Source organism: Hypomesus transpacificus, chromosome 3 (assembly GCF_021917145.1).
Source record: "Hypomesus transpacificus isolate Combined female chromosome 3, fHypTra1, whole genome shotgun sequence".
Lineage (NCBI taxonomy): Eukaryota > Metazoa > Chordata > Actinopteri > Osmeriformes > Osmeridae > Hypomesus > Hypomesus transpacificus.
The window spans coordinates 7,941,139-7,953,485 of NC_061062.1; the positions used below are offsets into that span (position 1 = coordinate 7,941,139).

At 42.1% G+C, this 12,347-nt stretch overlaps 1 protein-coding gene across 13 annotated transcripts in view; it reads left to right on the forward strand.

Moving 5' to 3' along the window:
• The window catches only part of kiaa1109 (KIAA1109 ortholog), a 53,371-nt gene that overhangs the window by 2,576 nt on the left and 38,448 nt on the right, over positions 1 to 12,347 (forward strand). For all 13 annotated transcript variants that reach the window (XM_047018457.1, XM_047018462.1, XM_047018461.1 and 10 more), the window contains exons 2-22: positions 589 to 718; positions 1,316 to 1,432; positions 2,725 to 2,803; positions 2,942 to 3,006; positions 3,228 to 3,402; positions 3,556 to 3,637; positions 3,835 to 4,028; positions 4,504 to 4,583; positions 5,010 to 5,157; positions 5,303 to 5,459; positions 7,376 to 7,454; positions 7,769 to 7,860; positions 8,033 to 8,150; positions 8,747 to 8,902; positions 9,231 to 9,328; positions 9,543 to 9,727; positions 9,838 to 9,944; positions 10,466 to 10,692; positions 10,946 to 11,164; positions 11,385 to 11,522; positions 12,128 to 12,304. In XM_047018457.1, the coding sequence (XP_046874413.1) occupies positions 619 to 718; positions 1,316 to 1,432; positions 2,725 to 2,803; positions 2,942 to 3,006; positions 3,228 to 3,402; positions 3,556 to 3,637; positions 3,835 to 4,028; positions 4,504 to 4,583; positions 5,010 to 5,157; positions 5,303 to 5,459; positions 7,376 to 7,454; positions 7,769 to 7,860; positions 8,033 to 8,150; positions 8,747 to 8,902; positions 9,231 to 9,328; positions 9,543 to 9,727; positions 9,838 to 9,944; positions 10,466 to 10,692; positions 10,946 to 11,164; positions 11,385 to 11,522; positions 12,128 to 12,304 (2,793 nt within the window). In that variant the 5' untranslated portion in view covers positions 589 to 618. The remainder of the gene's footprint in view (positions 1 to 588; positions 719 to 1,315; positions 1,433 to 2,724; positions 2,804 to 2,941; positions 3,007 to 3,227; positions 3,403 to 3,555; positions 3,638 to 3,834; positions 4,029 to 4,503; positions 4,584 to 5,009; positions 5,158 to 5,302; positions 5,460 to 7,375; positions 7,455 to 7,768; positions 7,861 to 8,032; positions 8,151 to 8,746; positions 8,903 to 9,230; positions 9,329 to 9,542; positions 9,728 to 9,837; positions 9,945 to 10,465; positions 10,693 to 10,945; positions 11,165 to 11,384; positions 11,523 to 12,127; positions 12,305 to 12,347) is intronic.

Sequence of the window (12,347 nt, forward strand, 5' to 3'; positions counted from 1 at the left end):
TCACCGCACACAATGTTTGTAGCTTTCTAGATAGGTGGATGAAGAGTAGACCTATCTTCCATTGACCACCATTCATTTTATAGCATGAAAAGTATAAAAGATCAAAGATGGGGTTTTTCACAGTAAGGGAATAAATTGTGTTTTTCCTTTCAACAAACACACTAGTAGAAGTATCCTATGCAGGATTTTTGCTTTCACCAAACAGTAATAATAAGTACGCAGGATAACATTAGTGTCATTGCTTTTAACACTAATTAGCATAACTGACAAGGCCACAACACACAACAAAACTGATGTTACAAAGGACATGATCAACAATTAAAATGTCTATTAATGACAACAGAGTTGGGTGTTTATTTATTCCTATTGACTAATTTTGCTTTTCAGGTTGTGCATTCCCTGATATGATCAATGTCCGATTTTTTTCTCCTTGTTTTGATCCGTCATTCATGCATTCAATTTACTTGCTTAATTAAGCAACGCATAGGCCTACCTGTAAGTTCTGTTGGGCCTGTCAAATGTGGTCACTGGCCAGCCTATTGGTTGTGTATCATGAATCTACTAAACTCGTGTTTTTTTTCTCTCCAGTTTTGGGTGTCAGACTGAGCCACTGTAGCAATGGAAGGACAAAAAGCCAATGAGAGCACCTTTCCCAGTGTCGATGACTTGGATGACTTCCTCACCAAGCATGATTCCAATTTTGTGTGGCTCCTTGTGGGTAAGTGTCTTCTGTTCAATGTTTCATAGAAAAGGGTATTGTTTGAGATCTTCTGTAACGTCTCACCAGAAAGTGTTGTTTTTTCTGAGTGGAGGCACATCTGAGGTGAGAATAGTGACAAAACTCTGAAAGCTTGAAAGAGAACATTTGAAAAGCCGTAAAGTTGAAATAAACAATCTGCAAACTCATAGTATAATTGTGCACTGCTTATAATTAAAAGAAGCAAGCTTGTAACTTGACATGTTGACGTGAACATATTTGTAACATTTAAAAGCATAATTTGTTTACATACATATTCCAAATTCAATTCCGAGTGTTCATATGTGTTTTTGCGTAGTTGAGTAGTAACTCCATATTTCACACTATAGAGTTGACTAATGAAGGCTGATTAAATGTGTTAGGCCATGTCCAGTTTATCATCATAATGGTGGGTGTAGGGTCACGTACACCTATAACCTTAATTAGAGAAAGTGTTATTAGTTGTTGCTGAGAAACATGTACATTTGTTAGTCTTAAGATAGCGCTATTGAATCACTAAAACATTATTTCCTGCTGTTCAAAAAATATATTGGATTATGTTCTGTCTTTATCTTCTAGCCACCATTCTGTCCTGTGGATGGATCATATATTTAACCTATTACAACTCTCGCAACATTGGCCTCATCTTAACGCTCATCATCAACAGACTGTATAAGGAAGGATACATACACATCGGTAAGTGGGGTCCATTGAACTGTGTTTGAATAGGACCTGTAGCACCCAATAATGTAATCATTTTCAGAAAATGCAATAAACCTTGCACTTAACTTAATACAATGTCCTTACTGATATCGTCAATAATTACCAATAAGTTATTACATTATCAGCAAAAATGTTATTGAAATATTAGTCAAGGCATTTTATTACATTATTGGTTAAGTGCAAGTTTGCTTACATTCAGGCGTTTTCAAATTTTAAAGAAATTACTACATTATTGGGTGCTAAAGGACCTAACGTTGTTGCCTGGATGATGACATGTCTAACATTTAATTCAGTTTGACAACTCTTCCTCTGTAAGACAACATGGTTTCAGGTGGCTTGAGCCCCACTTGATGTGCTTGGGCAGTCTCAGATCCTTTTTTATTGCGATGCACTGGGGAAGTTTCCTCGCTGTGTTAAACTGGTACTCTATGCCATGTTACACTGATGCAACATTTTGAAACTGGCAGAAGTCTCCAGCTAAAGCTTCATACTGCATTTAGGTGCTACATGAAGCTCTAGATGGGCATTAGATTGTTTGCTAAAATCTTGAGACAAATGTGGACTATAGGGCTATACTGTCGGATTTGTCGTTAACCAAAAAGTAACGCTTTTAATCTAGTGGACAATGCGTGCTTGATTAACATACTAGTCCATTTCCTTAATCTTAATCAAAATATTAAATCCTGTTTTTAGTCCTAATCGGAAAAACCTTTTTGGTTTTATATTTCACAATGCGTTGTGAAATATTCGAAAAATGTTGATGACACCTCAGATTACAAACACCTTTCACGACTGTGGGTTGTCGTGATAACCTATTGAAGGAGGCTTGCTGCACCTACCATGTAGATGGATTATTATTGAGGTCGCACAGATTATATTTTGGGAGCACATGCAATCAACGAAAGAGCATAAAATGAAATGAAAGACGTTTTTCCATCATCACACAGTATATATTGCCCAGGCATTTTATACTTCAAGGTACAATTAACCAAGGTAGTTGCAAAAGCTCCAGTGCAGCCAACCAAAACTTGCATGGTATCAGCCTATCCATGTCTCTGTGCCTGTGCTTATCCCTTAGAAATAGGTTGTTTCTTTGTTGTTACTTGTGACGCATGTATTACAATGAACGTAACATTTTGTTGAGGTACCTTTAGCTTCTACCTTGCATTTGCTCAGAAGTGGCACCATCTGTTAAGATATGATGAACATCTGTCTACACTGGTATATTGATGAATAAAAATGCAAATACTTTTTTCTATGTACAGGGTCCTTTTCCTTCTCTGTTCTGTCAGGGAAGGTCATGTTCAGGGATGTGTACTTTATTAATGAAGACATGTCTATCAGGTAACTCCATCCTTCCTTCTCAAATGTAAATTTTCTATTCTACATCAAAGCCCTGTGCTTTAAGTGTATTTACTATACTTGGCCCCAATATTTAGCATACAAAAATGTTGCCTTACCTTTATTTTGTGTTCTCTCTAGGATACAAGACGGCTTCCTTATTTTTCGCTGGTGGAAAATGTATAACCCCAAACAGAAACAACATGGTGAGTTGGTGGATAATACAAATGTTTTAAAATGTGGGTGTGTACATATTTTATTTTTATCTACTTAGGAAGTGGTTGATTAATTGGCGATGGTCTTTTTCCTGCTCCAAACAACCATTATATCTGCCTTTCAAAATCGAATATCAGTCGACATCTAGTATAACAGTCATGATCCTTGATCACCTCAGCTATATTTGCATGCGGTATTCTCTTCTCATTAGATCCCAAAGCAGAAACCAGGCTTTACGTGACGGTGAACGGATTTGAGTTTCACGTCTACAACCGCACAGACCTCTATGCCAGGCTACAGGAGATCTTTGGACTGGAACCCACCCTCAAACCTCCCCAAAAGGACGGGGAAAAGGGAAGGGACGAGCGAGACAAGACCTTGGACAGGTCAAACAGCTGCTCATTATTCATTCTACCAATGTCTAATTAATTCCATAACACATTTCATGAAACGACCGTGCCTCACATTCCAGGGTTGAATATGATAAGCTTTTTCCTCCACAATGTTCATAGAACTCGAGTGTTTGCATGACTTTTTAGTATCAACATGAAAGCAGAGACTCCGGACCCGTCATCGTCATGGAGATCCCTTATACCGGTCATAAAAGTCAACATCAGCGCTGTGAGTTCTCATTTCCTCCATCCATAGTAGGATGCTCTGTGGCACATGCGCTTTAGTATAAGAGGAATTATTTTTGTCTGAAAATATAAAATAATAAATATTTGTATATACAAATGTATATAATAATAATAAAAATTACTCTGGAATTTGTTGGATTTTAAACATATATCATGTTTATATTTGTGGTGATCAACCAGGGTCGGCTTGCATTTGGGAACCACCACCTCCCCCAGACGTTGTGCATGAACTTTGAGGATGCGTTCCTGACCTACACCACCAAGCCACCGTCCAGCCACCTCGACCAGTACATGCACATTGTCAAGGGCTCCCTGGAGAACGTCCGTGTCATGCTGGTGCCAAGCCCACGCTACCTGGGCATGCAGAACGACGAGTGAGTGCAATTCAAAATCGAAAACCAAAGGAGAAGCAATGATCTGTCGTGTATTTGAGTTGGCCACATAGATTTCTGTGTCATCTGCACATAAATGGATATTTGAGGTTTTGCCAGATAATGGGAGTTCATTCATAAAAATTGAAAAGGGAAGGGGTCTCAAATTAGAGCTTTGCGGAACACTTCTATTAATATCAAGAAGAACAGGTACACAGTACACAAGTACTTTTATAATTTAGTACTTGATAAAAGTACTTGTGTTGTAGGGTAGTAACAATGCCATGGTTCCATGCCATAACACAGTAAGATGTAAAAGGGGGCATTAATGCTGTAGCAGCCCAAAGAAAGGGACGCTGCTAGTTAGTCAGACTTGCTCTGTTTCGTTGTGGCTTGTAAAAAGAAAAGTACGTCGATATTTGTACATGGAGGGGCTCTTCCCAAAATACCTCTCGTTTTATTTTTCTTCTCTCCACAGACCACCAAGACTGATGGGAGAAGGGTTTGTGGTCATGCAGTCTAACGATGTGGACATTTACTATTACCAGGATGAACCAGGTAGGACCACATTATGAGCACATGGGTAAGCTCCCGGTTCAGCCTTGCAGCGAGGCTAAGCTCTTCATAGTCATGCTCTGTTTGCTTTGAAAGCAATTTACTTGAGGGATTATTTGCACTTTCAGTTGTGTGTGTCGATCTTGCTTACTTTTCGATAGTTGTTGTGGTTAGATTCATCTTGATCATGGTTATAAAACTTTTTTTAACACTTATCTTTATTTATATTTATATATTTTATTTTTTTGATTTTCAGTGTGGTGGTGTTTAGGTTTTCTGTAAACTGTAATGTAACTTGACCTATATGTGTAATCAGCCTTTCTTGTTGACTGAAATTGCTGCTATTAGGCCAATAGCTGTGTGTTACTGAAGGGACAGCGTACATTTCACATGCATACCGTATTACTAATAAACTGTATCTGTTTTCAGGCCTTGTCCCAGAGGAGCAGGAAAATGGGGACACAGAGCCATGTGGTGACGGCACCAAACTGCAGGACCTACCTCCATGCTGGGGCCTGGACATCGTCTGTGGCAAAGGAACCGACTTTAACTACGGGCCCTGGGCAGATAGGCAAAGGTCTGTGTTCTCAAACTCAAGAGACACACATTCTACCACATGTGCATTTTTCAGTGTTTGATTGTTTGTTGAAGACGTTTACATACACAATCCCTAATATGCCATCTCATAATACTGGATTTTGACCATTCTTGTGTTTTACTAGGGATTGTCTGTGGAAGTTTTTCCTTCCAGCAGACTATCAGACGATGAAGGAAACGGAGGTTGCGCAGCCTGGCAAACCCAGACAAATCTTGGCCTTCGAGCTCCGCATGAACATTATCGCAGATGCCACCATTGACCTACTATTCACCAAAAACAGGGTATCGAATTTACTGCTTTTTCACCATAAACATTTTCTATTCTTTTTCTGTCTCTTAGAACTTTTATTGTCTATTATTTAGCCTGTATAGATAGATTTTCCCCAAAGATATATACCTTCCTTTTCATAATGTAATATAATTCAGTGCAGAAACGTATAATATTAATAGAGCTACATACAGTGCCCTCCAAAAGTATTGGAACAGTGAGGCCAATTCCTTTATTTTTGCTGTAGACTGAAAACATTTGGGCTTGACATCAAACGATGAACGTGAAACCAGAGATCAACGTTTCAGCTTTTATTTCCAGGTATTTACATCAGGATCTGATGCACAAATTAGAAAATATCACCTTTTTGTTCGAACCCACCCATTTGTCACGTGAGCAAAAGTATTGGAACATATGACTGACAGGTGTGTTTTGTTGCCCAGGTGTGTCCTATTACATACATTATTCAATCAATAAATACCACTGAATCTCTACACTCAGGTTCAGATTGGGTAAGATAGGTTTTGTCTATGCAGACTGTATTCAGAGGTGAAAACAACATGAAAACCGGAGCGCTGTCTTTGGGTGAAAAACAAGCAATTGTGAGTCTTAGAGAAGATGGAAAATCAATCAGAGCCATTGCAGAAACATTGGCCATAGCCAGTACAACCATTTGGAATGTCCTGAAGAAGAAGAAAACTACTGGTGTACTAAGTAACAGACGTCGAACAGGTAGACCAAGGAAAACATCAGCAGTTGATGACAGAAACATTGTGAGAGCTGTAAAGAAAGACCCTAAAACAACTGTTAGTGAGATCAGCAACAACCTCCAGATGGCAGGAGTGAAGGTATCACTATCTACTGTTCGCAGAAGACTTCATGAACAAAAGTACAAGGGCTACACCAGAAGATGCAAACCACTCATTAGCAAGAAGAATAGGAAGGCCAGGCTGGAATTTGCCAAAAAGTACAGAGATGAACCTCAAAAATTCTGGGACAAAGTTTTATGGACTGATGAGACAAAGATTAACTTTTACCAAAGTGATGGAAAGGCTAAAGTTTGGAGAAAGAAAGGAACTGCTCATGATCCCCAACACACAAGCTCATCTGTGAAACACGGTGGAGGTAATGTCATGGCTTGGGCTTGCATGGCTTCTTCTAGGACGGGCTCATTAATCTTCATTGAGGATGTAACACATGATGGCAGCAGCAAAATGAACTCGGAAGTCTACAGAAACATTTTGTCTGCCAATTTAAGGAAAGATGCAACCAAACTGATTGGCAGAGCCTTCATCATGCAGCAAGATAACGACCCAAAACACACTGCCAAAACAACAAAGGAGTTCATCAGGGGCAAGAAATGGAAGGTATTAGACTGGCCAAGTCAATCTCCAGACTTAAACCCTATAGAGCATGCATTTTACCTGCTTAAGAGGAGACTGAAGGGAGGAACCCCACAAAACAAACAACAACTGAAAGAGGCTGCAGTGAAAGCCTGGGAAAGCATCAAAAAGGAAGAATGCAAAAGTTTGGTGACGTCAATGGGTCACAGACTTGCTGCAGTTATTGAAAGCAAAGGATTTGCAACTAAATATTAAGTCTTATTCACTTAAATATGTTTTAAGTATATCTGTTCCAATACTTTTGCTCACATGACAAATGGGTGGATTCAAACAAAATGTGATATTTTCTTAGTTGTGCATCAGATCCTGATGTAAATACTTGGAAATAAAAGCTGAAACGTTGATCTCTGGTCTCACGTTCATTATTTGATGTCAAGCCCAAATGTTTTCAGTCTACAGCAAAAATAAAGGAATTCGCCTCACTGTTCCAATACTTTTGGAGGGCACTGTACATCAATACACGTGGCTTTATAAGGAAGGCTTCTTTCTCACCTCATACCTACAGTCCTTAAATCTCTTGCATGTAGGAAACCAATGCTATCCACGTGAATGTCGGCGCAGGATCCTATCTGGAAGTCAACATCCCTATGACTGTTGGAGAGGATGGTAAGTGTGACTGTAGGGTGAGAATGAAATAAGTCCTTAAAGTCTTAAATAAATAAAGTCTACACATATACTCAATAGTGTAGTCACATACTGCTTTTTACACCTCATTTTACACCAGTCACAAGCACCTGTTTTACTGTAATGGAGAATGAACAACCCACCTGCCAACCTACCATAGCTGAGGAGAAAGAATATAACAGTGTCGTGTTTGATATTTTACAGACCTTGAGGCATCTCTATGGCGCATCAAGTAAAAGCTTTGCAGAGGTTGTGTTTGTTACTGAGCAGCTGGGTTGTCCCTCTACTTTCCCCAGGATACTGTACCGCCATCAAAGGGCAGCTCCTCCATGTAGACACCACCAGTAGCATGCAGTACAGGACCCTGCTGGAGGCTGAGATGCTAGCTGTAAGTGGCAGCTGAGGCAGCTTTATAAGCTGAAATTCAGACACTTAAAATACAAAAATTAATATTATACTTTGAATTTTGTTTAACAGACGACATTCGAATGCGACCTGCATTAATTAAAGGCTGTCTTATAAACTCTCTCTTTCACTCTCTCTCTCCCCCCTCCCCCAAGTTCCATGTGATAGCCAGTTTCCCACGAGTTTGGAACATGCCTCAGTCGTGGCAGTGTGAAATTGAGGTGTACAAAGCCACCTATCACTTCATCTATGCCCAGAAGAACTTCTTCTCAGGTAACAGAAACCATAGTGTTCTATACCCACATTGTATTAAGCTGTCACAGTGTTTGAGCTGTTTTGGTGGTGATTTTATGCCGTTTCCTAATTGGATTTAGAATGAATATGCAATGTGCATCTGATGATGGCAGTTCTCCTCAGGGGCTTTGGTACCTAAATTTCTCAGATCACAATTAATATTCTCAAAAGTACTTGTTCCACCTCCTCATCATCATTCAAGTGCTGGGCTTAGTGTAGCAGAGTGCAGCTCAACACTATACAGTGCCAGCTCAACATGCCTCAAAGAGTTCCATCGCAAAACTGGCGGTAGATCGTTTTTAGGGATCTGTCCCAATAAAGCCCCCAACAATGCGAAATTATTTTAGTGGATGTACTCCACAACAATAATAAAAAAATAAAAAAAATAAAAAGAAATGGTGTTGATGTTCCAAAAGACTTTTTCGTATATTGTGAGTGTGAGATATGTGTTTTTAAATGGACGTGTGAGCTGCTGTCATGTCCTTAATTACACAGCTTGTAGACAACAGGGCCTTCCGAAAGACTAATCAAATGCATGTAGACCTAATTGGTGTTGTCTGACATCCTTATCTCAGACCTGATTCAAGACTGGGCCAGTGACAGTGCTCCAGACATCTACTCCTTTGTACCCTACGCATGGAAATTTAAGATCCTCTTCCATCAGTTTGAGATGATCTGGGCAGCCAACCAACACAACTGGATTGATTGTTCCACCAAACAGCAGGAGAATGGTGAGAGAGTTTGTCTAAATAACTGATGCATTTTGCTGTGAACGTATTGTGAATCAACATGTATCTTTTATTATATTTTAAGATATTTAATATAAGATTTAAAGTATCAATACAGCAACATGTTGAAATGAAGGGGCCTGAAACCATTTGGATACCAGAACACTTGGAATGAACTGCAGGTCATCCACAGACTGTGGGTTGATTTTGAAAGATCAGGGTGAATGGATTAGCATTGCTGATTTGCACAATCCCTTTCCAAACCACTACTCTACATACAATCAATAGTGGATCCATACCAAGTGGTAGTGTCCTTGCTTTCCCTTTTCAGTATATCTGGCTGCCTGTGGTGAGACGCTGAACATCGATTTCACGTTGCCTTTCAATGAGTTTGTCCCCACCACCTGCCATACAAGGTTCTGTCTGAGGGTGAGTCATATCATTCCTGCTGCATGACCGAGCATCCATTGCTTTGCTAATCACGTTCCCTAACATCGGCAGTACGTGTTGCTCCGCTACAACACCACACGCTCTGCCATCTCATGAATCGCGCGCTAGTGATCCGTCTGTGCCAGCCACTGCTGTCGTGTGACTCGGTGGGTGGCTGCCAATGCGCGAGTGTGTATTTTTGTCTTGCCCTCAGGCTGAGGACACAGACCTGCGTCTCTCCCTGCCAGACTGCCACCCCAGCAGGTACCCGCTGCTCACGTTAGCCAAAGAGTACCAGAACAGCAAGATGCCACCTGACGTGTGCATGCCCGGGGAGAGCCACGGAGCCCCCCTGCCTAAAGTCAACAAGTCACGTTGGAGGAACATAACCCACGCCGAGTGAGTTGGGTCTCTTTACCGGGAGTTGTTCTGGGGGGGGGGAGTGGGGCCGTGTGACATGCACGCGTCTTTGTGCGTGTAACATGTTTTTGTTTCTTACGTTTTTCCAGATCTGGATGGATCGACTGTTGGTCTGTTCCTAACTTCCTGCTCATCATTGATTACACCTGGCATCCCATTTACCCCCAGAAGGCTGATGAACAACTGAAACAGTCAAGTAAGCACACCACCTCTAACCAGGGGCATATTATCTAGTATGAACCTAAAATACACCAACTTATTTCAATTGCGTTTATTTGTCCTGATCTGTGATAATCAGTGTATCAACTGCTGTTGATGACCAATGACAATGATCAGGTAAAAAAGGTGATACCCACACCTGTTGTTATTGACTGTTAGTGATAGTAACCAAAAACACATGTGCAGCTTAATGCACAGTCCAACAATAATATCCAAACTGTACAGTTATATTACATAGCACAGTGCAGCAAAAACGACATCATATCTTAAGTGCAACATCAAACCCCACAAATGTGCAGAGAAAGGGCAAATTGGCATGTATCACAAGAAGTAATGTAGTGCTAAGTGCAGCTTTCGGTGAAGAGTATCACTAAACTACAGACGTAATAGGGCAATAAATGTAAACAAATATATTTTACACGTACATATTTAAACACAGAAGTATATGTCTCTCGTTTTACACGTCTGTCTGGGTTTCTGCATTCTCTCCTGCTGCAGTATCTGAGATCGAGGAGTCCATGTTGTCGGTTCTGCGCCCCCCAGAGCACGCGCCCTCCCCACACCCAGCCCCTTCTCCCTACCCGGCTGCCTCTGCCCCCAACAGCAGAGTGCCCATGGACCCTTCGGAGCTACCTCCAGACCGGCTCCACGTGGAGATGGAGATGTCCCCGGACTCCCAGATCGTCCTGTATGGACCCCTGCTGAGGGCTCTAGTCTCCATCAAGGTACTGTCCTTTTGGAAAAGAGATGAGGGGGGAGGGGGGGGGGGATTTTGCGAAATGTTGGGAGAATGAAAGGTTTTGTGACACCACAGAGACGGCTGGAACAAAGGGATGCTAAAAGCTTGAATATTTCCTTTTATCACGGCTGTCGTCATGGCTGCCGGGGGAGATTTCCTCGACTCGTTTTTTTCCTCGAGCGTGGCGTTTGAATGACGACTCGGAAATCCGCCCCGTCTCCCATGAATCTCGTCCCCAGGAGAACTACTTTGGGGAGGATGACATGTACACCGACTTTGAGGAGGCAGTGTCCAGCCCCGTGCTCTCCCTCGCCACTTCCTCCGGCCTGGGCTGGTCACCGCTGGGCATCGAGGACAGTGACAGGAGAGAGGCTGCTGCCATCCACCCCCTGGCCCTGCGCCCCTGGGACATCACCGTCCTCATTAACCTCTATAAAGTGCACGGCCGTCTGCCCATGGTAAGGCCCCCGTGGAAAATGACTGTGATGGATCGCTGACATTTACCTGTATTATAGTACGCAGGCTTGATACAAGGGAAAAAAGCTCTCATAACCTCATTTTCAAAGATATAAAATGACTATGAACGTGGCCGTTTTGCCATTTAGTTTAGGGAATCTGCTATGCCCGATCATTACCACTCAGAGGACCTAATCGGAGGATATGTTTGTGTTTGTGCAGCACTGTGGCAGCGACGGCCCTGAAGGGCCCTCTGGCTTCCTTGAAAGGCTGTGTTTCGAGATGAAGAAGGGCTACAAGGAGACCATGCTTCAGCTGGTACTGTCGCCGGCCCACATCTTCCTCAGCGACAACTACCAGGTCAGACATCCAAGCGGGCATGAGACATCTTGGCGTGTCATCTTTTTATGACAGATTGTCAGCCAGTTATGCCTTTGTCGGATGGCAAAGGTTTTATATTTGGTATGATTTTGTCCGACACACTGACGGCGTTTGAACATTGATGTGATGTAGCAAGGTTCTCTTAGTCAGCTGGTTGTTTTGGAGATACTTACAAGCTTGTTGATTCTGAAGCGAATGACTAAACCATTGAAGTGCATGACTAAGTGGTAGTAAAGCCGGAGCCGTTATTACCGGAACCCTGAGCTGAGCACTGTGGTGCCCCTAGTAATCTCTAATCTCATTCCTCATGGCGAATTACACCCTTCTTTCAATAATGTATTGAGCATTGTTCTTTTCTCGCCCATGGCTGAATATTATGAAGTAAACCGAAACTGATTAATTTGGATGTGCACGCATCGCTTTTTTTAGCCGTCACATAAAATGTTTAAATCAGATTAAGCCTTTTTTTTAACCTGTAATCCAGATCCAAAAGACTAGTCGCATAAATCTGTCTGATTTGGAGCGAGCGAGTGCCAGTGAGTGAAACAAAGATGATTGACTGCCCTCCCTCTTTTGGACTTCAGCGGCCCACTGCGGACAGTGTCCTGAGGGACGGCCACCTGAGTCTGTCGGGCCTGCAGATGCGAGCCCACGCCCTGTTCTCAGCCCAGGGTCTGCCTCTGGGCAGTGACACCCTGGAGTACGCCTGGCTCATCGACATGCAAGCCGGGGCGCTGACGGGCAGGGTCACCGTACCACAGGTGTGTGTGTGCCCATGGGAGAGGACGTGTGTGTGTGTGTGTG